The sequence below is a fragment of the Salmo salar genome, chromosome 01 (assembly GCF_965601325.2).
Source record: "Salmo salar chromosome 01, fSalSal1, whole genome shotgun sequence".
In the NCBI taxonomy this organism is placed as follows: domain Eukaryota; kingdom Metazoa; phylum Chordata; class Actinopteri; order Salmoniformes; family Salmonidae; genus Salmo; species Salmo salar.
This window is the reverse complement of record NC_138291.1, coordinates 144,221,058-144,248,213: the sequence shown is the minus strand read 5'-3', so window position 1 is coordinate 144,248,213 and position 27,156 is coordinate 144,221,058. Positions and strand designations below refer to the sequence as shown.

The following is a 27,156-nucleotide window of genomic DNA, read 5'->3' as shown; positions in this document are numbered from 1 at the left end:
AGTAGTACTACAATTTGAGGTAAACATATATATAATTTTGGTGTTTGCGTTTTCAATGACAAACCAGATGCCTCTCGCTTTCTGTTGTTGACGTCAGATAACGGGAGGGAGCCAGGGAGGGCTCTTTGGAGAGGGGATCTTGATGATAATGAGATAGCTAGACAGTTAGCATTTTACCTTATCAAATTCTCTGACCTCGTCGTTGTAGCTACAGTAGATACTAGCATAGTGTGTCTCATGAGTTTCCGTTGAATTGAATAGTTTAAAGGGCTTTCTCTATACAACCAGCTAGTTTGCGCGCTAAAGGGATGTCAAAGCGTCTGCGCAACAACAGAGACTGTCAGGTCTGCGCTGATTGTAGCGCCCCGGGTAAGCTAAACGATGGCTGGCTAGCCTTATGAATTTACCGAGCAAGTTAGCCATCTTATGCTAGTAGTTGTATTTCATGGAATGATAACCCAAGCCCTTTTACTCTTTGGTTGCTTGATTTTCACTTTCAATAGGATTCACATTCTTGAAACGTTAGTTCCAGCAATGCATAGCGTTGCTTGCAACTAGCTACATACTTGCTGCTATGACAATTATATATCTACGTTAAAAAAGAAGAATGGGGAAGTCAGCTACAGTAGCCTTAGCTGTCTGTTGCTAGCTAGCGGCTCTCAACTTTGTTATTGTTCCTAGCTAGCTGGTTAGCTTAGCTAGACTTTACAAGAGTCTTTTTTGTTTTAGCTTGCAAGCTAACGTTAGTTGGGGTGTATCTCGTTTGTATTGTGTAAAAGTAAAATAGTTAGCTATGACATTTGTAGCTAGGGAGTTGCTGTCTGGCTGAAATCATAAAACAAGTATGCATGAAGAATGATTTGTACACTCAACCTGGTTACAGAGCATTTCGTTTTATTATGTACGTAAAACCCTTTTTTTGTATGGTTATGTATGGTATGTATTAATTTGTGAATATTTCAGTTTCACCTATTTCGTATGATATGTTATGAATTACAAATCGTATTTTATGTTATGCCTTTTCAAACATACAATATGTTTGGCTCCCAAGTAACGCAGCGGTCTAAGGCACTGCATCTCAGTGCAAGACGCGTGACTACAGTCCCTGGTTCGAATCCAGGCTGTATCACATCCGGCCGTGATTGGGAGTCCCATACGGTGGCACACAATTTGCCCAGCGTCAGCCGGGGTAGGCCATCATTGTAAATAAGAATTTGTTCTTAACTGACTTTCCTATTTAAATGAAAAATATGAATTTGCTAAAGTTTTATATAACAGATTTGCGAACATAAAATATGTTATGTATTTGCAAAATTTGTATGTCACAAATTTGCTAAACGTATACGCTATGAATTCCAGCTAGGTTGCTAACATTAGCGAGCTAGGGGTTAGGGTTAAGTTTAGGAGTTATATTAATGGGTTAGGGGAAGGGTTAGGTAACATGCTAAGTAGTTGAACGTAGCTAAAATGCTAAAGTTGTCCAAGATGAGATTTCAACTTGCAACCTTAGGGTTGCTAGATGTTCGTGTTATACATCCACCCTGACCAACCAACATACTTTCATTTTTGCCTTAAGTAACCATCAGTTTTATGTAACCATACCAAACGCAACATATCACACTAAATGGAATGTCTCAGATTTACGTACAGAATAATATGAAAAGCTCTGAGAACAGGCTGGTGCACTGGATGCATGATTATTTTAGTCTTTATGGTGTTTGTGTGTGGACTTGGAGCCTTTGCGGTAATATTGAGTCTAATCTTGTGTGTGTGTGTTTTCCAGGCCCATGTTGGGGCTCAGTGAACAGGGGTGTGCTGGTCTGTGATGAGTGCTGCAGCATCCACCGGGGTCTGGGCCGACACAGTTCCCAAGTCCGACACCTGACCCATACACCATGGCCCCCCTCCCAGCTACAGGTGAGCACCTCACACAAACTCACACAGCCTCACACAGCAGTACTGACACAAGAACAGTCAGTGGCGTAAAGTACTTTGGTAGTACTTTAAAGTCATTTGACTTAAATTGTTCTTTTGGGTATCTGTACTTTACTATTAATATTTTTGACAAACTTTAATTCACTACATTCCTTAAGAAGATAATGCACATTTTAATCCAAACATTTTCCTTGATACCCTAAAGTAATCGTTACATTTTGAATGCTTAGCAGGACAGAAAATGGTCCAATTCACGCACTATCACGAGAACATCCCTGGTCATTGCTACTGCCTCTGATCTGGCAGACTCACTAAACATGCATGCTTCGTTTGTAAATTATGTCTGAGTGTTGGAGTGTGCCCCTGGTTTGCTGTCTAGTTTGCTTAATAAAAGTATATTTTACTCAAGTAGAATTTTACGGGGTGACTTTCACTTCTCCTTGAGTCATTTTCTATTGTGGTATCTTTACTTTTACCATCGGAGAACAGTCGACTTCTTCAAATGTTGTTTTTCCCCTACTAATTGGTTTTATTGTTTGCTTTCCTTTATAGATGGTTCAGACATTGTACAGCAATGGGTCCAACTCCATCTGGGAGCACTGCCTTCTGGATCCCTCGTCTATCTCGAGTGGGAAACGCAAGGCCAACCCCCAGGACAGAGTCCAGTGAGTGGAACACATTTCAAACTTTTTGTTGAAGGTTAAACAATGGAACTTTCAACAATGTCATAACAAAGCATAAGCATCTAGTCTCGCCATGATCTATCACCATCAGTGTGGGCCTCTCTGTTGTATTAAAGTGCCATTGGGGTGAGGTTTGTCTGGACAGTCTCAGAGGTTTATATGTGTGTGTGTGTCTGTTCCCTTTCCAGTCCCCATAAAATGGAGTTCATCAAGGCCAAATATCAGATGCTGGCTTATGTCCATCGGATGCCCTGTCGAGAGGATGACAGTGTCACTACGAAGGACCTCAGTAAGGTGAGAGATTGCAGCCAGAACATCCCCTGGATTGCAAGCTTCGTTGCCATTGAGCTCATTCATTTGCCAATTTATTATGATTATTTTTTTGAACCGTTAGCTAACCAAACCTCTCTTTGGTGTTGCCTCTAGCAACTCCACTCCAGTGTTCGGACTGGGAACCTGGAGACGTGCCTGAGACTGTTGTCTTTGGGAGCCCAGGCCAACTTCTTCCACCCGGTATGTAAAAAAATTGCCTGAAATGTATCAATACATAATAGAATGATTATGAGCCTGCACATTAATACGCCAGTGCCCACACAGTGTCCAGTGTCTTATTGTGTTGGGGTGGTGGCCTGTTTGTCCTTCAGGAAAAAGGAAACACTCCACTGCATGTAGCAGCTAAGGCAGGCCAGGTGTCACAGGCAGAGTTGCTGGCTGTGTATGGGGCGGATCCCGATGCCCTAGACATGGGGGGTAAGACCCCTATTGACTACGCAAGGTAAAGCAGTCTTCATACTCTTTTATACTGCACGGGAGTAATCCATTACCCCTGATTGTTGCACAACTCTTTCACAGAGACCGGTTTATGAGGCTGCCTAGTACTAAAGTTTATTAGAAGAATATACATGATTACAGATGTGTCAACTCACTGAATAAATTACAACTTTACCACCCTTGGCTTTATTGTAGAGCGGTCTTAAAAATAAATAGTGCTATGGTTGGCATTTACAGTAAACAGAAATTGACCTCACCGCCGCTAATATTGATGTGGAGAAGACTCATAACCTTTTATTCCTGTTCCGCTCAGACAAGCAGGGCACCAGGAGCTGGCAGACAGACTGGTAGAGATCCAGTATGAACTCACTGACTGCCTGGCATTTTACCTCTGTGGGAGAAGGCCAGGTAAGAGTGCAGAGGGAGGGCGGTTATAGGGAGATGGTGATTCATTGATAAATTGAACAATGATGTTTGTTTGTTCTAATCTGACTGTGTTTGTCTACTAGATCATAGAAACGGACAGCACTTCATAATTCCACAAATGGCTGACAGGTAAGAACTGAACCCAACACCATTGCTTGCTTATGGAGTAATAGAATGCTGTTCAGGCATCTTTGTAACATTTTACAAAAACCTCTTCTCAAAGTCTGATAAGCCAAAATGAAATGCATCTGTGTGTATCCATCCAATGGATTAGTAACTGAGGTTAAAACATAATTCCTTTATCACACCATTGTTTATCTCCCTTTGCTGTCATATATTGATGGAAAAGAAATGTGTAAGTATGTCCACTGTTGGCTATAATTTATTGTCTTGCATTTGCTATATAAACTGATGATATATCACACAGCACCAGTCAAAAGTTGGTTGGTTGAGAGAATGCCAAGAGTGTGCAAAGCTGTCATCAAGGCAAAGGGTGGCTACTTTTAAGAATCTCAAATATATTTAGATTTGTTTAACACTTTGGTTACTACATACGATTCCATATGTGTTATTTCATAGTTTTGATGTCTTCACTATTATTCTACAATGTATAAAATACAAAAAATAAAGAAAAACACTTGAATGAGTAGGTGTGTCCAAACTGTTGACTGGTACTGTGTGTGTGTGTGTGATTTATATATTATTATTTTTGTCCACAGCAGTCTGGATTTGTCAGAATTTGCAAAAGCTGCAAAGAAAAAACTCCAGTCTGTGAGTGAAATTAACTTTTTGTTTTATTATGGTCCTTTTAGACATACCAGTGATGTGATGTTACTGTGGCTTGTGATTTCAGCTCACTAACCACCAGTTTGAAGAGCTTGCCATGGACGTTTATGATGAAGTGGACAGAAGAGAAACTGATGCAGGTGAACAGATACAGTGACATTTGATTGTTTGTAGTAGGGTTGTTCTTGAATTGCGGTGGCATTTGGTGGCCCTTGCCTATGCAACCATAAAAAAAAAAACACTTTACAATGACAAATAGTTACACATCACATGTTTGTTTATATTGAACTGTTTATCAAGGATAAAACATAATGCAAGTATTTTTTTTACTGCAAAATGTTATTTAAAGTACTTAGGGTAAGCAAATTGGTTGTCACAGTAGTGACGTGTAGCGTTATGACATGTTTTGGGGATTTAGAGATCTATTATTTTGAATGCTAAAAGGTGAACAAAAGTATTTAATATATTGTATATTTCAATAAAAAATGAGTAATGTCTGTCCCTCAGTTTTATGTCATTGGTGTTACTGCCTTGAAAATCACTCATTAAAGATCTACAAGGACCTTGAGCATTCCCTCCAGCGGCAAACTGTTATCGGGGGAGGGGTCTATATTAAAGAAAATGATTAGCTAATCACACTATCTTTTATCATGTCGTACATTTGAGGATTCCATTGATACTTTGGTGTGTCTGAATCCAAAGTGTCACTTGGTGTTACTCTGTTTTGAATGAAGAGAAATAACAATGTGAGCAAAATTATTAATGGTATCAGTTAGTTAAGGGACCTTAGATTTGGGCATCTGTGGCCTCCATTTTAAGAAGATTTTTAATAACCTAAAATGTCTCATTGGCATTATCATCGTTAGTGTTACTAGCTCCTACTGGTGGCACAATGTTATTTAAAGTAATTAAGCTGCCATATCATTTGACTTAGAATGGAAAGACGTACCCAAATACATTTAAATTAAAACATTTTTTTTCTAAAATGCCATGCCCAAATGCCACTGCAATTCAAGACTGACCCAGTAGGTTTAGCAGAAATTGTGATTGCTTATAAGTGTTTGATAAAGGTATCACTAGGTGTGTTTAATAGATTATTAATATGAAACAAATGATGTATATTTATGGTTTGTCTTTGCTGTATCAGTGTGGCTGGTGACTCAGAACCACGGCACCCTGGTAACAGACACAACTGTGGTGCCTTTCCTCCCTGTCAACCCTGAGTACTCATCCACCAGAAACCAGGCAAGTCAACTAAAAATGGAATTCAATGTTATGTCAAATTGGTGGGTCTCTTTTCCGAGCCTTTAGGTGAGATTTATGCATTTAATTGAAGAGTAAACTTCCAAAACAGCTGCTTCATAATGTTGTCTTGTTTTGCAGGGCCGGCAGAAACTAGCGAGGTTCAACGCACATGAATTTGCAACACTCGTCATTGATATATTAACTGACGCCAAACGTCGGCAACGGGGGAACTCCTGTAAAAGTCCCAGAGGTATAGTACAGTAATCTGAAGCGACTTTACTTACGTTTGGCACTTTAGAACAAAGCTCATTACTGTACCCACCATGGCATGGTTGTTGCGTGGTTCACTCCCCTGACCGTTGCTCTCTCTCCTCAGAGGACATAGAGCTCATCCTGAAGGGAATCAGCAGCCGTCATGGGAGTGATAACCAGGATAATGAAGACCAGCCAGATTATGACAGTGTGGCGTCTGATGAAGATCCGGAGCGGGAACCAGCCTCTGGGAAGAATGGGAAAGATGGCAGGACCAAGGTAATACCATGTTGGTTGTTTTTTTGTTTTGTTTTTCATTACCATTAACATATTATTGGCAAAGACATTATGTGAAACTGACACCATTTTAACTACTTTGCAGATATGAAACAAAGACACATTATCATTCAAAAATATCAAATTCAGTTTGTTACAAAACCAACATTTTCTAAGATGTTTTAAAAATGGGTTCTATTTGCGTAATTCATATAATTCACCAATACATTGCTTGGTAGACTAATAAATATTTATAATAGTTGTAAATCACGGCTTGTACATTGTTTGCTGTCTTCAGCCGTTCGGATGGAAGTAAGGTGCGGGTCTCAACACAAACTAGCCAGGGCAATTATCACAAGTCATAATGTGGCTAGCTTATCTATTTAGCTATGTATTTATTTGGCAAGCTGAAAACACAGAGCCTCGTAGCTAGCAAGTTGGAGGGATGGGATGTCATGTCATACAAGTGGGTGAGTGGCCGCTTCGGTGGCTAGCTACAAGTTGCAGGCGTCATTTGGTTAGCTTGCATGTGACTTGCTTTGCTGAACTTGAATGACTGTTATCCACAGTTAGTGCATATCCCTTAGTTGTCAATCAAATGTATTGGGAATGTTGTTTTTTTTTGATAGTGTGTGCGGGACCTATGTGTGCACGCCCTTTCATATTTTTTGGGCATAATACTAAAGACGTAATTTAACTGTAAAAAAGTAGGCTATAATACCTTTTAATGTGACATGAACACCACCCGGCATGATGTTTTCATCAAATCACTTCGAAAAGTAGGCTACCTGCGCATGTTCGATCCACTCCATAAGGATTCCAGCATCTAAAACGATGCACTATGCACCCGCCATTCACCTTAAAACACCAAAAGTCGAATGATGTTTATCGATTGTCACTAGGTACACGTGTAGCCTATAATGATTGATTGATTGATTGCGTCCACTACTGTCTGAACACGTTATGGTTCCAGCTAGTCATCTCTGCCTACTCAGGCTACTTTCACCCCATATCATTTCTGACATTTGGTAGGCTATTTGTTAGCCAACTTGTCTATAATTAGACAAGCCTATATGCAGTTTCTCTTCTGTCTTTACTTGTTGCTCTAGAAGACAAAAAAAAACTAATTATAGAATGCAATAATAATAATAATAATTCGCCTAATCAAATTTATTTATTTATTTATTTATTTATTTTTTAATTTTTTTTTTTATTTTTTTTTTTTTATATAGCCCTTCGTACATCAGCTGATATTCTCAAAGTGCTGTACAGAAACCCAGCCTAAAACCCCAAACAGCAAGCAAAGCATGTGAAAGAAGCACGGTGGCTAGGAAAAACTCCCTAGGAAAAACTCCCTAGAAAGGCCAAAAACCTAGGAAGAAACCTAGAGAGGAACCAGGCTATGAGGGGTGGCCAGTCCTCTTCTGGCTGTGCAGGGTGGATATTATAACAGAACATGGTCAAATGTTAAAATGTTAAAATGTTCATAAATGACCAGCATGGTCAAATAATAATAATCATAGTAGTTGTCGAGGGTGCAACAAGCACGTCCGGTGAACAGGTCAGGGTTCCATAGCCGCAGGCAGAACAGTTGAAACTGGAGCAGCAGCACGGCCAGGTGGACTGGGGTCAGCAAGGAGTCATCATACCAGGTAGTCCTGAGGCATGGTCCTAGGGCTCAGGTCCTCCGAGAGAAAGACAGAAAGAGAGAAAGAGAGAATTAGAGAGAGCATATTTAAATACACACAGGACACCGGATAAGACAAGAGAAATACTCCAGATGTAACAGACTGACCCTAGCCCCCCGACACATAAACTACTGCAGCATAAATACTGGAGGCTGAGACAGGAGGGATCAGAAGACACTGTGGCCCCATCCGATGATACCCCCGGACAGGGCCAAACAGGCAGGATATAACCCCACCCACTTTGCCAAAGCACAGCCCCCACACCACTAGAGGGATGTCTCCAACCACCAACTTACCGTCCTAAGACAAGGCCGAGTATAGCCCACAACGATCTCCGCCATGGCACAACCCAAGGGGGGGGGGGGGGGGGGGGCGCCAACCCAGACAGGAAGACCACGTCAGTGACTCAACCCACTCAAGTGACGCACCCCTCCCATGGACGGCATGGAAGAACACCAGTAGGCCAGTGACTCATCCTCTGTAAAAGGGTTAGAGGCAGAGAATCCCAGTGGAAAGAGGGGAACCGGCAAGGCAGAGACAGCAAGGGCGGTTCGTTGCTCCAGCCTTTCCGTTCACCTTCACACTCCTGGGCCAGACTATACTTAATCATAGGACCTACTGAAGAGATAAGTCTTCAGTAAAGACTTAAAGGTTGAGACTGAGTCTGCGTCTCTCACATTGGTAGGCAGACCATTCCATAAAAATGGAGCTCTATAGGAGAAAGCCCTACCTCCAGCCGTTTGCTTAGAAATTCTAGGGACAATTAGGAGGCCTGCGTCTTGTGACCGTAGCGTACGTGTAGGTATGTACGGCAGGACCAAATCGGAAAGATAGGTAGGAGCAAGCCCATGTAATGCTTTGTAGGTTAGCAGTAAAACCTTGAAATCAGCCCTTGCCTTAACAGGAAGCCAGTGTAGGGAGGCTAACACTGGAGTAATATGATCAAATTTTTTGGTTCTAGTCAGGATTCTAGCAGCCGTATTTAGCACTAACTGAAGTTTATTTAGTGCTTTATCCGGGTAGCCGGAAAGTAGAGCATTGCAGTAGTCCAGCCTAGAAGTAACAAAAGCATGGATTAATTTTTCTGCGTCATTTTTGGACAGAAAATTTCAGATTTTTGCAATGTTACGTAGATGGAAAAAAGCTGTCCTTGAAACAGTCTTGATATGTTCTTCAAAAGAGAGATCAGGGTCCAGAGTAACGCCGAGGTCCTTCACAGTTTTATTTGAGACGACTGTACAACCATCCAGATTAATTGTCAGATTCAACAGAAGATCTCTTTGTTTCTTGGGACCTAGAACAAGCATCTCTGTTTTGTCCGAGTTTAAAAGTAGAAAGTTTGCAGCCATCCACTTCTTTATGTCTGAAACACAGGCTTCTAGCGAGGGCAATTTTGGGGCTTCACCATGTTTCATTGAAATGTACAGCTGTGTGTCGTCCGCATAGCAGTGAAATTTAACATTATGTTTTCGAATGACATCCCCAAGAGGTAAAATATATAGTGAAAACAATAGCGGTCCTAAAACGGAACCTTGAGGAACACCGAAATTTACAATTGATTTGTCAGAGGACAAACCATTCACAGAGACAAACTGATATCTTTCCGACAGATAAGATCTAAACCAGGCCAGAACTTGTCCATGTAGACCAATTTGGGTTTCCAATCTCTCCAAAAGAATGTGGTGATCGATGGTATCAAAAGCGGCACTAAGATCTAGGAGCACGAGGACAGATGCAGAGCCTCGGTCTGACGTCATTAAAAGGTCATTTACCACCTTCACAAGTGCAGTCTCAGTGCTATGATGGGGTCTAAAACCAGACTGAAGCGTTTCGTATACATTGTTTGTCTTCAGGAAGGCAGTCAGTTGCTGTGCAACAGCTTTTTCTAAAATTTTGGAGAGGAATGGAAGATTCGATATAGGCCGATAGTTTTTTATAATTTCTGGATCAAGATTCGGCTTTTTCAAGAGAGGCTTTATTACTGCCACTTTTAGTGAGCTTGGTACACATCCGGTGGATAGAGAGCCGTTTATTATGTTCAACATAGGAGGGCCAAGCACAGGAAGCAGCTCTTTCAGTAGTTTAGTTGGAATAGGGTCCAGTATGCAGCTTGAGGGTTTGGAGGCCATGATTATTTTCATCATTGCGTCAAGAGATATAGTACTAAAACACTTTAGTATCTCCCTTGATCCTAGGTCCTGGCAGAGTTGTGCAGACTCAGGACAATGGAGCTTTGGAGGAATACCCAGATTTAAAGAGGAGTCTGTAATTTGCTTTCTAATGATCATGATCTTTTCCTCAAAGAAGTTCATAAATTTATTACTGCTGAAGTGAAAGCCATCCTCCATTTGCGAAGGCTGCTTTTTAGTTAGCTTTGCGACAGTATCAAAAAGAAATTTCGGATTGTTCTTATTTTCCTCAATTAAGTTGGAAAAATAGGATGATCGAGCAGCAGTAAGGGCTCTTCGATACTGCACGGTACTGTCTTTCCAAGCTAGTCGGAAGACTTCCAGTTTGGTGTGGCGCCATTTCCGTTCCAAAGTTCTCTTCCATTTCTGCTTTGAGCGAGGATGTGTGGGGACCGGGGAGAAAATACATTAGCCTAACTAAAACAGCAAAAAGATTTTCGCTACAAAACTTTCAAATTACATGAGTTGGACCAGTTTCAAGGATATGAAAAGCTGTGAAAACGATCCAACATGAATCTGATACATTTAAGTTAGACTTGGATGCATATTTTATGTGGTTGAAATAGGCTATTGTCTCCTTTTATTTCGCTGATAAAGACTGCATGTTTGCACGGTCCCTAACCGCGCATTTTCATTATCTGAAGATGCTGAATGAAAACATATTTGTGTTCAAAAAATGTAAAAGAGTTCAAAACACTTAGATCTATTATTATTCCTGAGACAATTTTACATTTGGTGTATAGTTTCACTGCAAGAAATACTATGCTGAACAAAAATATAAACGCAAAATGCAACAATTTCTAAGATTTTACTGAGTTACAGTTCATATAAGGAAATCAGTCTATTGAAATAAATGACCTTTTTAATAAAATGCGTTTAAAAATAAAAAGGTAGGGGCGTGGATCAGAAAACCAGTCAATATTTGGTGTGACCACCATTTGCCTCATGCAGCGCAACATCTCCTTCGCATAAAGTTGACTGTGGCCTGTGGAATGTTGTCCCACTCCTCTTCCATGGCTGTGCGAAGTTGCTGAATATTGGCAAGAACTGGAACATGCTGTCATACACATTGACCCAGAGCATCCTAAACATGCACAATGGGTGACATGTCTGGTGAGTATGCAGGGCATGGAACAACTGGGACATTTTCAGCTTCCAGGAGTTGTGTACAGATCCTTGCGGCGTGGGGACGTGCATTATCATGCTGAAACATGAGGAGATGGCAGCGGATAAATGGCACGACAATGGGCCTCAGAATCTTGTCACGTTATCTCTGCATTCAAATTGCCATCGATAAAAGGCAGTTGTGTTCGTTGTCCATAGTTTATGCCTGCCCATACCATAACCCCACTGCCACCATTGGGCACTCTGTTCACAACGTTGACATCAGCAAACCGCTCACCCACACGACGCCATACACTTGGTCTGCAGTTGTGAGGCCGGTTGGACGTACTGCCAAATTCTCTAAAACGAATGAAGCGGTTTATGGCAGAGAAATTAACATTAAATTCTCTGGCAACAGCTCTGGTGGACATTCATAGTCAGCATTCCAATTGCACGCTCCCTCAACTTGAGACATCTGTGGCATTGTGTTGTGTGACAACTGCACATTTTAGTGGCCTTTTATTGTCCCCACCATAAGGTGCACCAGTGTAATGATCATGCTGTTTAATCAGCTTCTTGATATGCCACACTTTTCAGGTGGATGGATTAGGAGAAATGCTCACTAACAGGGATGTAAATAAATGTGTGCACACAAGTTGAGAGAAATAAGCTTTTTGTCCATCTGGAAATTTCTAAGATCTTTTATTTTAGCTCGTGAAACATTGGACCAACACTTTACATGTTGCGTTTTATATTTTTGTTCAGTATATATTATATTATGCTACAGTCAGTGTCCATATTTTCAGTAACTACAGTAGGCTAAAACACATTTGTATTTTTAGTTCAAAGGAGCTGTTGCACCCTGCAACCCTACTTCCTCCGTCAGCCAGGGCGAGTAGGCTACTATTCCTAATCGTATCAGTGCAATTTGGACTGCCAACTAGGACCATATGCTGAAAAAGTTTGAGCCGGTTTAACCCTCACCAGATTTGAGCAAATTCGTTGTTGATGTGCATACAGTAGCCGACTGAGGGAGAGAGTTTGTTCAATAGAACTGTAAAGTTCTCCAAAGTAAGATGACTCCCATGGTATGTACATACTGTATTTAAAGAAAACCATTAAGGTGGTTTTTGCGATTTGCTTTTTTAATGATCTGAAGTCACGCTGTTGCTGCTCCCTGTAGTGTAAACACACAGTCCAGTTCGAAGTGAATAGCACGCCTTTTGTTTAGGCCTACTGAACTCTGATTGGTAATTGCCCACCAGTCTATGTAGAGTACGGGCCTGGACAAAACAGATACGTTTTTATTTACTGCAGTGTCTATTAATTGCACAGACGCTTTCCCATTCATATTACCATATAATTTTCACAAATACCCGACTCTACGTCATTTCCAAACATTTGATGAATGTACAAAAACAAAGTCAGCATATCTATGTGTTCGCTTGTCTCAAAATGAGAAAAATCTGTCGTAGTCTTCCTCAGGGTGTGTATGAACAGATTTTAATAAAATGGAATGGTGTTAAATCTGCATCTTGTAAAATCTCCATCCCACCATCCTTCAGAGCTCAGAGTCGTCGGACTTGTCTGATGGCCCCATCACGTTACATGAGTTCATGGAGGTGAAGAGCGCCCTCACGGCCTCTGAGGCCAAGATACAGCAGCTGCTCAAGGTCAACTGTCACCTGAGTGAGGAGCTCCAGTTGATGCAGAGCAAGGTACGTTTATGACTTTGGCATTATAACAACCCACCGATCCCACAGTAAGTCTAGTAGCTTTGTGCTGATTCAGATGTTTGCAGACCCACAAGAACTGCTCACTTGTTGTGTTGGTCCTTCTCATGTTTCTTATGTTGTCAATGCAAATAGGTATTTGGGTATTTGGTTGAACACATTCAAATTGTAATCCATACATGACAGGAACCTTTAGCTCATTCAAGGAAGCAGCTGGTTTGTTGTTTTCTCATGAGAAGTTGAGAACAATAGTCTGGGAGTGTCCTTCGTGACCAGACCAGGGCTATTTACAGAAAAGGAAGTGAAAACACAGTGGAAGTGCAGCTGCCTGGTCATGGAGAGTCTGGATAGAGAGATTTTTCTCCATCCAAACCTGCACTGATATGCTCACATCCTCCATGGTATGATTAGCCCTAGGTTTCACACACAGGCCTTTTTTTGGGGGGGGGGGGGGGGGGCTATTACACAGAAATAAAGCTGTTCTGAACTTCTGTCCCCTCCAGCTGAACTCCCTGCAGACTGAGAAGTCCTCCCTGAGATGGCAGACACCCAGTGGCCAGCAGCACCCCCAGGACCTCTCCGGCCGCCCCCCTCTCCCCGGAGGCCGCCCCATGTCCATGTATGAGACGGGCTCGGCCATGAGGCAGTATCCCCACAGGGGCGAGCCTCCTCGCCGTGACGACAGCCGCACCGTCCAGCCCCTCCCTACAAACGTAAGTTCAGAGGTCGCTCACACCACTCCCTCCTGGACTGTTCTATGCCATTCACTGTGGACCGTTGCCTTCAGAGTTTTTGGTTTGTGGTAATTATTTTTAAGCATATTTGGTTTGGTTTGTGGCAATTCAGTTATTGTTTGTGCATTTATCCCCGCCCCCTCCTCCTGTAGGATACAGTCAACGCCCTTTATGTAAACTTGGTTTGAACCCTTTCTAGATTGGGAGGGGTCCTTTGGGGAACGCCTCGTCCTCCCTTCCTACCTTCCCCTCCTCCCTGTCCTGGTCGCGGGACGAGCGAGCTCGAAGGGTTAAGTACCGAATCTTCCCTCTGAGAGGATGGGGGCAGCTGCCCCAGGGAAGGGGTGCTATCCCCTCTGCTTTTTCACTTCCGCTCCTCCTGTACCACCACCTCATACTCTATCCTTCAACTGCTGCTGTACCTCACTGCCTCTCCTCTCCGCATGGTATGACTGGCTGCATGCACCACTTTGCTGCTGCTGTTCTTCACTAACCCTTATTCCCCCAGCCAGCACTGCCGTGTCGAATACCTGAAGAAACTATAGAGCTATACATGGGTGTCTGTGTGTTTTCAAAGGCCCCGAAACACGACATGTACACTGGTGTTTCCATACATCCTGTCAGAAGGCTACAGGGTTGTTGAAACAGACAAGGAATACAGAATGTCATGGTTCATTGTAGTGTGAACAGTGTTTACCAGCCATAGGGGGTGGACAACCATCTGTACTGAAGCCCTTACCCGTACCGCAGGAATCTTGATCTCATTGACTGCTTAATGCCACACAGAGCTGGTCCCTGGTTCAAACGTACTACCTCATTTTCCTCTCTGCTTTTAAACCAGTTGAGGTCTGGTTTAATATGAAATGGCTTTTTAGGTTCAGAGAGCATGATTCTGATCCGTCTGCTTCATCAAGCACGTTCAGACTGTGGTAACGTTTGTGCGGCTGTTCAAATGCTCTCTCACCAGATTCAAAGGTTGTCTGCAAACTAAACTAAGAGACAAGCATCATCTTACTTGATCATTTATCCCATTGTAGGGTTGTAGCCTGGAGGGACAGAGCCGCATGCTGGAGAGTGACTATGACAACACACCAAACCACACAGGACTGGAGGAGTCCGGGTAGGACTTTTGATTTAAAACATTATAGTAGAAAATATTGTATATTTCTGACTTCCGTATGTAAAATGTGTAAGCATTTTAGCAGTCGCTCATATACAAAGTGATCCACAAGTGAGGGAGTGCCTAACCATAGAACCTCTCCTCTCCCCATGCAGTATGGGCAGGAACAGCAGTTGGCTGGGGGACGGCAGTACAGCAGAGCAGGGGGAGGATGGGACTGAGGCTGACTCCACCCTGCCCTGCACAGAGGACGTCATCTGTAAGACGGAGCAGATCACCAAGAATATTCAGGAGCTGCTGAGGGCCGCGCAGGAGAACAAACGTGAGAGGTAAGGTCAGGGGAACACAGAAAACTCAAATCAGCAGTTAGAGAAAAGGTCTCTTGACTTAAAGGTTTGTGTGAAACTTGCCCTATCGGTTCTAAATACGGGAAATGGTGCTGCTCATATATTGTTCCTTCACCTATCCATCCTTCAACCTTCAGTAATTGTGATATTCAGAGGATGTATCCTGTTTTTCTTTCTGTTCTTCTCCTGAGTTCGGTTTTAACTGTCCTGTATTCCCACTCTGTCCTCCCCTTCCTGTCCTTGTGTCTTCCTGTCTGACTTTCTTCCTCACGGTGTGGGCTAGCTCCAGGCCAGGAAGTCTAGGCCACTTCTCTGGCTTGCTGCCCTGCTTTGAGGGGGCCGGCCGCGGACGGACTTGTCTCTACAGCCTGGTGCCCTGCTCTGACAGGGCTGCCCGGGGCTGTCTATCTAACCTGCTGCCCTGTTCTGAGAGTGCTGAGGAGGCCCCTGCTTCCTCTCTCCAGGCCCCCCCTGGCTCTGGCTCCTGGTACTCTGGCCTCGGTCCCTGTCTCCCAGGCACTATCACCGTCTCCTCTGTCTGTATGCTGAGGGGCGGGGGCGTGTGTCAAATGCAGCTGGCAGGAAACAAAGAGGACGATGTCTCAGATTCCCCTTTGGAATGCCAGATACAGTGCATTCGGAAAGTATTCAGACCCCTTCCCCTTTTCCACATTTTGTTACGTTGCAGCCTTATTCTAAAATGTGTCAAATAAAGCATTTTCCTCATCAATCTACACACAATATCCCATAATAGCAAAGTGAAAACATTGAAAAAAATATTTTTGCACATTTATTACAAATTAAAAACTGATACCTTATTTACATATGTATTCAGACCCTTTGCTATGAGACTCGAAAATGAGCTCAGGTGCATCCTGTTTCCATTGATCATCCTTGAGATGTTTCTACAAGTGATTGGAGTCCACCTGTGGTAAATTCAATTGATTGTAGAATTTTTTTAAATATTAGCTGGCGCACACCCAGAAAAATTATTTTATGTGAATGTGCTAACGGCGAATAAACTATAAAAATACAGTCATACACTCCATATATCAACTCCCAGTCATTTATTGGGTAAATCACCAACGTTTCGGCATCACTGTGCCTTCTTCAGGGTCTTTATTTTTATAGTTTTTAAAATTCAATTGATTGGACATGATTTGGAAAGGTACACATCTGTCTATATAAGGTCCCATAGTTGACAGCGCATGTCAGAGCAAAAACCAAGCCATGAGGTCGAATTAATTGTCCGTAGAGCTCCGAGACAGGATTGTGTCGAGACACAGATCTGGGGAAGGGTACCAAAACAGCATTGAAGTTCCACAAGAGTACAGTGGCCTCCATCATTCTTAAATGGAAGAAGTTTGGAACCACCAAGACACTTCCTAGAGCTGGCCGTACGGCCAAACTGAGCAATCAAGGGAGAAGGGCCTTGGTCAGGGAGGTGACCAAGAACCCGAAGGTCACTCTGACAGAGCTCCAAAGTTCCTCTGTGGAGATGGGAAAACCTTCCAGAAGGACAACCATCTCTGCAGCACTCCACCAATCAGGTATTTATGGTAGAGTCCCCGGACTGAAGACACTCCTCACTGAAAGGCACACGACAGTCTGCTTGTATTTTGCCAAAAGGTACCTAAAAGACTATCAGACTATGAGAAACAAGATTCTCTGGTCTAATTAAACTAAGATTGAACTCTTTGGCCTGATTGCCAAGCGTCACATCTGGTGGAAACCTGGAACCATCCCTAAAGGTGAAGCATGGTGAAGGCAGCATCATGCTGTGGGGATGTTTTTCAGCGGCAGGGACTGGGTGACTAGTCAGGATCCAGGGAAAGATAAACAGAGCAGAGATCTTTGATGGAAACCTACTCCAGAGCGCTCAGGACCTCAGACTGGGGGCGAAGGTTCACCTTCCAACAGGACAACAACCCTAAGCTCACAGCCAAGACAATGCAAGAGTGGCTTCGGGACAAGTCTCTGAATGACCTTGTGGCCCAGCCAGAGCCCAGACTTGAACCCTATCGAACATCTCTGGAGAGACCTGAAAATAGCTGTGCAGCGACGCTCCCCATCCAACCTGACAGAGCTTGAGAGGATCTGCAGAGAAGAATGGGAAAACTCCCCAGATACAGTTGTGCCAAGCTTGTATCGTCATACACAGGAAGACTTGAGGCTGTAATCGCTGCCAAATGTGCTTCAGCAAAGTACTGAGTAAAGGGTCTGAATAATTACAGTACCAGTCAAAGGTTTGGACACACCTACTCATTCAAGGGTTTTTCTTGTATTTTTACCATTTTCTACATTGTAGAATAATAGTGAAGACATCTCAACTATGAAATAACAGTTATGGAATCATGCAGTAACCAAAAAAGTGTTAAAACAAATCAAAATGTATTTTGTAATTTAGATTCTTAGTAGCCACCCTTTGCCTTGATGACAGGTTTGCACACTCTCTTGGCATTCTTTCAACCAGCTTTACCTGGAATGCTTAACCAACAATCTTGAAGGAGTTCCCACATGCTGAGCACTTGTTGGCTGCTTTTCCTTCACTCTGCGGTCCAACTCATCCCAAACCATCTCAATTGGGTTGAGGTCGGGTGATTGTGGAGGCCAGGTCACATGATGCAGCACTCCATCATTCTCCTTCTTGGCCAAATAGCCCTTACACAGCCTGGAGGTGTGTTGGGTCATTGTCCTGTTGAAAAACAAATGATAGTCCCACTAAGCCCAAACAAGATGGGATGGTGTATCGCTGCAGAATGCTGTGGTAGCCATGCTGGTTAAGTATGCCTTGAATTCTAAATAAATCACAGACAGTGTCACCAGCAATGCACCCCCAAACCATCACACCACCTCCTCCATGCTTCACGTTGGGAACCACACATGTGGAGATCATCCATTCACCTACTCTGCGTCTCACAAAGACAAGGTGGTTGGAACCAAAAATCTCACATTTGGATTCATCAGACCAAAGGACAGATTTCCACCGGTCTAATGTCCATTGCTTGTGTTTCTTGGCCTAAGCAAGTCTCCTCTTCTTATTGGTGTCCTTTAGTAGTGGTTTCTTTGCAGCAATTCGACCATGAAGGCCTGATTCACGCAGTCTCCTGTGAACAGTTGATGTTGAGATGTGTCTGTTACTTGAACTCTGAAGCATTTATTTGGCCTGCAATTTCTGAGGCTGGTAACTCTAATGAACTTATCCTCTGCAGCAGAGTTAACTTTGGGTCTTCCTTTCCTGTGGCGATCCTCAGGAGAGCCAGTTTCATCATAGCACTTGATGTTTTTTGCGACTGCGCTTGAAACTTTCTAAGTTCTTGAAATGTTCCGGATTGACTAACCTTCATGTCTTAAAGTAATGATGGACTGTCATTTCTCTTTGCTTATTTGAGCGGTTCTTGCCATAATATGGACTTGGTCTTTTAGCCCTATTTGGTATCTTCTGTATACCACCCTCCCTTGTCACAACACAGCTGATTGGCTCAAACGCATTAAGAAGGAAAGAAATTCCTCAAATTAGCTTTTAACAAGCCACACCTGTTAATTGAAATGCATTCCAGGTGACTACCTCATCAAGCTGGTTGAGAGAATGCCAAGAGTGTGCAAAGCTGTCATCAAGGCAAAGGGTGGCTACTTTGAAGAATCTGAAATATAAAATATTATTTGATTTGTTTAACACTTTCTTGGTACTACATGATTCCATGTGTTATTTCATAGTTTTGATGTCTTCAGTATTATTCTACAGTGTACAAAATAGTACAAATAAAGAAAAACCCTGGAATGAGTAGGTGTGTCCAAACCTTTGACAGGTACTGTATATAAATGTGATATTTCAGTTTTTTATAAATTTGCTAAAATTAGTAAAAACCTGTTTCTGCTTTGTCATTATGGGTGTAGATTGAGGGGGGGGGGGGGGACAATTTAATTAATTATGGAATAAGGCTGTAACGTAACAAAATGTGGAAAAAGTCAAGGGGTCTGAATACTTTCTGAATGCACTGTACAGGCTTATGGGGCTTTTACATGTCAACACACAGGCAATCCTTGATTCTTATATTTTAGTCTGTGTTTGGGGTGGGGGTTCTGTTTTTATTAAATACAGATTCACACTGGCTATTCATTCAGTGTTTATACAATCCACTTGAATTCACACTGTTGTCTTTAACACAAACCCTCACTATTGGCCCCCGTTTGACTAAAGCTGTGTCATATTTGCTTAGCTTTTTCTCTTGTGTGCCAAACCTCACTCCAGATGGTGACCACAGAACACTGCTGAAGAATTTCACCCTGCCAATTTGAATGCGTCCTCAGTCTACTGGGTTATAACGGAGACATTGTTATTGATTTGAAATGGTGGAAAGTTATGATGTATTCCATTATCTGATTTCTAAGCCATGTGTTGGTTTCAAACAGTGATTCATTGTTGATTATATTTTCAGGGCGGAACAGACTCCACTACATGATATAGTCTACGGGGGAAAATATGGGTGGTTCTTGAATTACGTTGGCATTTGGGCTTTTTTTTTCTTCATTTAAATGTATTTGGGTACATCTTCCCATTTCTAAATTAACCTATAGGGTAACTTAATTACTTTAAATCATTTATACCATTATGATAACATTGTGCCACCAGTAGGAGTAGTAACATCATTGATGGTAACACCAATGAGAAGTTTTTAGTACATCATTTATAAAGGATTGAGCTTCCATTTCAGAAAATCCCAATTTACCAAAGTGATATGAATAATCAATTTGCTCACAATGTTATTTCCCTTCATTTTAAATTGACTAACACTAATGGACACTTTGGGTTTAGACACACCAAACGATCATTGGAATCCTCAAATTTAGACAGACTAAAAGGGTGTGATTAGCTAATAATTTTCATTAATATAGATCCCTCCCTCTAAGTTTGCCGCTGGAGAGAATGCTCAAGGTCTTTGTATAACTTTGTAATCTGTGATTTAAGGCAATAACACCAATGACAGTAAACTGAAAGACACATTGTATTAGTAAAGAAAATCTGTATTTTAATAGCCTTTGATTTTATTGATGTATACAATATATGAAATACTTTTGTTCACTGTCTAGCATCCAAAATAGATCTCTAAATACACCAAAGCATGTCACAATTCGGTTTGGGCGGTATCCAGATTTCATATCATACCGTCCTCTCATCCCGGTATTTACGTTATTACTGGCTTAGTACACAAGAGGGTGGCAAAAAACTCTTAAAAAACAAATTTAGCACAAGTAATAGTGAATTTCCATGGATGCTGCTAGCTAAATATGCTAACAAGCCAAAACGGAAATAAACAAATTGCAAAGACAGGCAATCCAGGTCATAAAGTTATACATGCAGTACCAGTCAAAGGTTTGGACACACCTACTCATTCAAGTGTTTTTATTTATTTTGTACTATTTTATACATTGTATAGTAATATTGAAGACATCAAAACTATGAAATATCACATATGGAATCATGTAGTAACCAAAAAAGTGTTAACTTCTCTAGGGCCAGTGGGACGAAATCGTCCCACCTACTCAACAGCCAGTTGAATCCCGTGGCGCGTTATTCAAATACCTTAGAAATGCTATTACTTCAATTTCTCAAACATATGACTATTTTACACCATTTTAAAGACGAGACTCTCGTTAATCTAACCACACTGTCCGATTTCAAAAAGGCTTTACAACGAAAGCAAAACATTAGATTATGTCAGCAGAGTACCCAGCCATAAATAATCAGACACCCATTTTTCAAGCTAGCATATAATGTCACATAAACCCAAACCACAGCTAAATGCAGCACTAACCTTTGATGATCTTCATCAGATGACAACCCTAGGACATTATGTTATACAATACATGCATGTTTTGTTCAATCAAGTTCATATTTATATCAAAAAACAGCTTTTTACATTAGCATGTGACGTTCAGAACTAGCATACCCCCGCAAACTTCCGGGGAATTTACTAAATTACTCACGATAAACGTTCACAAAAAACATAACAATTATTTTAAGAATTATAGATACAGAACTCCTCTATGCACTCGCTATGTCCGATTTTAAAATAGCTTTTTGGTGAAAGCACATTTTGCAATATTCTCAGTAGATAGCCCGGCATCACAGGGCTAGCTATTTAGACACCCACCAAGTTTAGCACTCACCAAAATCAGATTTACTATAAGAAAAATGTTATTACCTTTGCTGTCTTCGTCAGAATGCACTCCCAGGACTTCTACTTCAATAACAAATGTTGGTTTGGTTCAAAATAATCCATAGTTATGTTCAAATATCCTCTGTTTTGTTTGTGCGTTCAAGACACTATCCGAATGGTAATGAAGGGTGACGCGCACGACGCATTTCGTGACAAAAAAATTCAAAATATTCCATTACCGTACTTCGAAGCATGTCAACCGCTAAAATCAATTTTTATGCCATTTTTCTCGTAAAAAAGCGATAATATTCCGCCCGGGAATCTGTGTTTAGGTTCAAAGACGAATGAAAATAAAAACATGGGGTCGACTCGTGTACGCGCCTCAGCCCATTGTCCTCTGATAGAGCACTTGCCAAAAGCGCTAATGTGTTTCAGCCAGTGGCTGGAATTACATCATTCAGCTTTTTCCCGCCTTCTGAGAGCCTATGGGAGCCGTAGGAAGTGTCACGTTACAGCAAAGATCCTCAGTCTTCAATAAACAGAGTCAAGAAGCTCAAGGAATGGTCAGAGAGGGCACTTCCTATACAGAATCTTCTCAGGTTTTTGCCTGCCATATGAGTTCTGTTATACTCACAGACACCATTCAAACAGTTTTAGAAACTTTAGGGTGTTTTCTATCCAAAGCCAATAATTATATGCATATTCTAGTTTCTGGGCAGTAGTAATAACCAGATTAAATCGGGTACGTTTTTTATCCGGCCGTGTAAATACTGCCCCCTACCCCCAACAGGTTAAACAAATCAAAATATATTTGAGATTCTTCAAAGTAGCCACCCTTTGCCTTGATGACAGCTTTGCATACTCTTGGCATCCTCTCAACCAGCTTCATGAGGAATGCTTTTTCAACAGTCTTGAAGGAGTTCCCACATGCTGAGCACTTGTTGGCTGCTTTTCCTTCACTCTGCGGTCCAACTCATCCCAAACCATCTCAATTGGGTTGAGGTCGGGTGATTGTGGAGGCCAGGTCATGTGATGCAGCACTCCATCACTCTCCTTTTTGGCCAAATAGCCCTTACACAGCCTGGAGGTGTGTTTTGGGTCATTGTCCTGTTGAAAAACAAATGATAGTCCCACTAAGCGCAAACCAGATGGAATGTCATGTTGCCACAGAATGCTGTGGTAATGTGCCTTGAATTCTAAATAAATCACTGACAGTTTCACCAACAAAGCACCTCCTCCATGCTTCACGGTGGGAACCATACATGCGGAGATCATCTGTTCACCTACTCTGCGTCTCACAAAGACAGCGGTTGGAACCAAAAATATTACATTTGGACTCACCAGACCAAAGGACAGATTTCCACCGGTCTAATGTCCATAACTCTAATGAACTTATCCTCTGCAGCAGAGGTAACTCTGGGTCTTCCTTTCCTGTGTCATTCCTCATGAGATCCTGTTTCGTCATAGCACTTGATGGGTTTTGCAACTGCACTTAAAGAAACTTTCAAAGTTCTTGAAATGTTTCGGATTGACTAGCCTTCATGTCTTAAAGTAATGATGGACTGTCGTTTCTCTTTGCTTTATTTGAGCTGTTCTTGCCATAATAAAATGAAATATTAACTTTAATTAAAACAATAGGAAATGTAGCTGGCTACATTCCTTCTAGGATACAAATTAGAAACATGATGTCCATGCATTGTCTTTGCAAAAAATACCTTTTATTTTTCATTTACTTGCCAAATAGCGTTGCACTTCTGTTGTCATCTGAAAATGAAGCTATTGTCCTGCGAATGTTTTGCACTAATCTATTTCTGAGAAGTAAAACTATACTTTCATGTCCTTGATCATTCTATTGAAGCAAAAAAACACTTGACTTTCAATATAAAACGCTACCCATGTCATTTCACAGCTGGACTCACCTGCTCCCTCTTTCTCCCGTTGTGCCATTTTACAAACAAACACGTGACTCGCTCAACTGTTCTGGGGAACTACGGTAAGCTTCATAATGTGACGGGTGAAATGAAGAACGCAATCTGCTAAATCTCGTAACTTATTGCTCAAGTTGACTACAGGTATTTACTTAAAAGTAGCTACAAATATTATAATTTATAGAAAAACTTTAATAGTTTCAACGGTATTTACAGTATTAAATAATCATCTCGTGGCCATTTCCAAATACCCTGGTATATACGGTGTACCGCCCAAGCCTAGTCACTATACTTCTTCACATCAGCAACCTGCTAGCCCCTATTATTTTCTACAGTACTTCGGGGCTGACACCGCCTGAGATCAAACGCCTCAAACATGTAGTGACGCCTCAAACATTGTGATGCAGTGCCTCAGACCGCTGCGCCACTCGGGAGAACTCTTATTAAATAAGTTAAATAAAACAGAAAACACATTAGTCATGTTTTTGTCATTTTTCAAAGTGTTTTTACAGGGTGCCAAAGTCAAGGGACAGCATTTACCGCCATAATTCAAGAATTACCCATACAGTACCGGTGTTCAATTTCCTCAAATGGAGCACATGGTTGCTATTAATGAAGACACTTCAGTATATTCTATTTTGTCTGCTCCATGGTGGACATAACCAGGGCTGCTCATTCTCTCACTTGTCCACTAATAAACCTCCACCAGGACATGGCTTGCTGATTTTTGTTCTTTAAGAAGTGTCTTTATGTAGTAGGGGGATCAATGGCTTAGCAAGCTTCTGGAAACATTCCTAAGTATTCAACATATTTGTTTAACTGTCTTATTGAGAGAAAGAGAACTGCGCCAGAGTTTTCTACTAACACTTACGTTGGAAAAAGGATCACTTGATTATTTGACGTTTTCTTCCTCCTCCCCCCTCAGCTTTGTACCATGCTCAGAAAGGATCCATGTGGCTGTGAGAGAGATGGCCATCCTGTTTCCTAAGGTAAGCTGGGATGACCTCCAACTGAGACACTCCTCCTTTGTATGCAAGAGCCGGAGGGTTGTTTGTTTGGAAAACATGGAAGGGAAATTAATGTCCTGCATCTTAGCTCAGCTGGTGTTCTGTTGTTAGATGTTGCACTCTTTTCTTCAGGGTGGTGAGAAATGTTTATACAATCACACAAACAATGCCAGTAAATCCACTCCTTACCCTGCAGTGTTAATAGGACCGTTAATGGCCTATGTTTTGCCAACAGTACCTCCTGCCTCCTCTCTCCTTTACTCAGAGGCCATGCTCAGACACAGTGCGAGGGTCCCTGCGGCTGCTCACCTCTAGTGCCAGCCGGCTCCATGGGGAGTGCCAGAAGGCCACGCCCCACAACCCTTGCCCCTCTGACATGCAGCTGGTCACGCAGCAGGTCATCCAGTGTGCCTATGACATTGCCAAGGCTGCCAAGCAACTCGTCACTGTGACAACCAAAGAAAACAGCAACTGATTTTTTTTTTAACCCAAGGACTAACATCCCTCTTAGATATTTGATAATATATATATATTATCAGTACTAATTTCAAGTTAGCGTTTATCAGTGTTACCATTGTTATTTGTATGCCACCATTTTTATTTAAAGTACTCAATTGGTCTTAGTAAATTTATAGTGAAGAACGTTTACAGAAAGTGTACCTTGCGAAATGTGGGTCACCCAAGGGATTTGTCCATCGGTTTGTCTGTTAGGCAGGTCATCATACTCTATCAGTATGAGTATATCTATCTGGGATTACCTCAAAAGGAGACATTCACGTTACTAAACAGTTTTGCAACATTACACATTTAAACAGCCTTGGATCAATTTCAGGTGGCTGAACATTTGTGGTTGCTGGGAGTGCTTGCTCTTGGTGCTCTCTGCTACGCAACAAGGACAGTTGGCTGTCCAAAGCTTTCAAACAGTTCGCTTTTAACTTCTTTATTCAAGGCCAAACACATTGGGATCTTGAACATAGTCAGATCCATAATTATTGGCACCCTTGATAATGATGAACAAAAAAATACTAAAATAAATACTTATGACCATAGCACTGCCTGGAGTTTGATAAACGGCATTGGCACTTGGATTGGAACTAGTGCCATTGTCAGATGACATACAAATAGAGCTCTTTGGCCACGCACACCAGTGGTGGGTATGGTGTTTAAAAAACAGAAAAGTACCTCATACCTACGGTAAAATATTGTGGTGGATCTTTGATGTTATGGGACTATTTTGCTTCCACTTGTCCTGGGGCCCATGTTAAGGTCAACAATAATCATGAACTTTACCCAGTACTAGGGCATTTTAGCCAAAAACCTGGTTGCCAATGCCAGGAGGCTGACACTTGGCTGTAAGTGGATCCTCCAGCAAAACAATAACCCCAAGCACTGATGAAAATCCACGAAGAAATTGTTAATTGATCACAAAATCAACATTTTCCAATGGCCATCTCATTCTCCGGACTTGGACACCAGTGGTTTAAATTGAAGAGGGCACTCCATAACAGCACGAGGAATGGTCTAAGATCCCTCCCAACGTGTTCTCCAATCTCATAATGCATTTTAGCAAAAGGCTCAGTGTCTATCCTCACAAGGGGAGGGCGATAGACTATTGAAAACAGGGGTGCCAATAATTTTGACCTATTTATTATTTTTGAGCCAACAATATAGCTCAGTATTTGTATGTATTTGATACAGTATTTTTTTAAATCTTTATCAAGGGTGACAATTATGGGCCTGATTGTAGCTTAGTGGAATACTGAGCCGTGATGTGTCCATTACAACGTTTTCCTCAAGGTATTTTCCATTAATGCCATTTTTATGTTTCATGTCAAAGCCATAAAGGTGAGGACAACTGCCAAGTCAGTTTTCCATTTTTTTAGTTTCTTTTCGTAATTGTTTGAGCTCAAAAGGTATAGCCATACCTCCAATGTAGCCATACCTCACACACATGCCCAATATCAATTTTGTTTTAGTGTAGTGTGTATCTTAAGACGTTTATCCCAAAGGGATACTCAAAACAGCCAACCCAAAATCTATCATTTGTTTTGTAAAAAAATTTACAAACCATCTATTCTGAATTCATACAACCCTTATCTATATTCTATGTATTCATACAATCTATCACTTGACAAATTGTCAACATTCTATTTTCTTAAAATGTTTAACAGTTAAAGTTCCCTCCTATATATTCTGTGCTGTTTTAAGGCATGCAAGTTTTCATAGTGGTGATGTCTTCTATACAGCGTTTGTATTTCAATATATCCACAGGCAATCAGATGTGCTTGTGATCTGTCTCTCTCTGTGTGTGCGTGTGTGTGCTAAACACAGCCTATGTGTGTGTGTGTGTGTGTCCCATGATTTACATTGTCTTTATTGTGCTGCTAGTGGTAAAACATGTGCATCTAATAGGGTTTTAAGATGTGTTAAAAGCATTTGTCCTTTTTATATGTATTATGGGCCATACAGTCATGTGGGGGTCATGTGTTGTCCAGGGATGTAGGAGTGAGGATCAATTGTGTGCCATTGCGTGTTATGAGCCAGACAACAGTCATACAGTTACTTACATTGTGATTGAAATAAAGAACTGCCTTTTAAAGTAATAAACTTGAATTTATAACTCGGACTATTAGTTTGTTTTATATATTACTCAATCTATAAATAATGAATAGGCCTACTTCAACAATTAGGCTACAGTTTGTTCTGTCATATATCCTTCCGATTTTCATGTTCCATTCTTTTTTTTCTTTATTGATAATTTTATCAAAGAG

The 27,156-nt window shown here is 41.6% G+C and overlaps 1 protein-coding gene across 5 annotated transcripts; it reads left to right on the top strand.

Moving 5' to 3' along the window:
- The first annotated feature begins 91 nt into the window (after positions 1-91).
- On the top strand, positions 92-27,011 carry LOC106564195 (ARF GTPase-activating protein GIT2). 5 transcript variants are annotated; one of them, XM_082955295.1, is made up of 21 exons: positions 113-369; positions 1,052-1,189; positions 1,784-1,917; positions 2,488-2,600; positions 2,807-2,912; positions 3,045-3,131; positions 3,263-3,393; positions 3,703-3,797; positions 3,899-3,944; positions 4,535-4,586; positions 4,669-4,741; positions 5,749-5,846; positions 5,985-6,096; positions 6,223-6,377; positions 12,921-13,073; positions 13,592-13,801; positions 14,022-14,111; positions 14,860-14,942; positions 15,098-15,271; positions 24,304-24,367; positions 24,651-27,011. In XM_082955295.1, exons 1-21 carry the CDS (start codon positions 309-311, stop codon positions 24,858-24,860), a joined length of 2,385 nt encoding a protein of 794 aa, XP_082811421.1. In that variant the 5' UTR covers positions 113-308; the 3' UTR covers positions 24,861-27,011. The 5 variants fall into 5 exon arrangements, with proteins under 5 accessions (XP_013985740.1, XP_045545861.1, XP_082811421.1 ...); XM_014130265.3 differs by lacking the exon at positions 1,052-1,189 and having other exon boundaries at positions 92-369; XM_082955296.1 differs by lacking the exon at positions 14,022-14,111.
- Positions 27,012-27,156: the final 145 nt, after the last annotated feature.

Coding starts and splice junctions, on each gene's coding strand:
- LOC106564195 (XM_082955295.1), top strand. CDS start 309: ATGTCAAAGCGTCTGCGCAACAACAGAGACTGTCAGGTCTGCGCTGAT. Junction 1,190..1,783: donor TTTGCCCAGCGTCAGCCGGG/GTAGGCCATCAT, acceptor TGTGTTTTCCAG/GCCCATGTTGGGGCTCAGTG. Junction 3,945..4,534: donor ATTCCACAAATGGCTGACAG/GTAAGAACTGAA, acceptor TTTTGTCCACAG/CAGTCTGGATTTGTCAGAAT.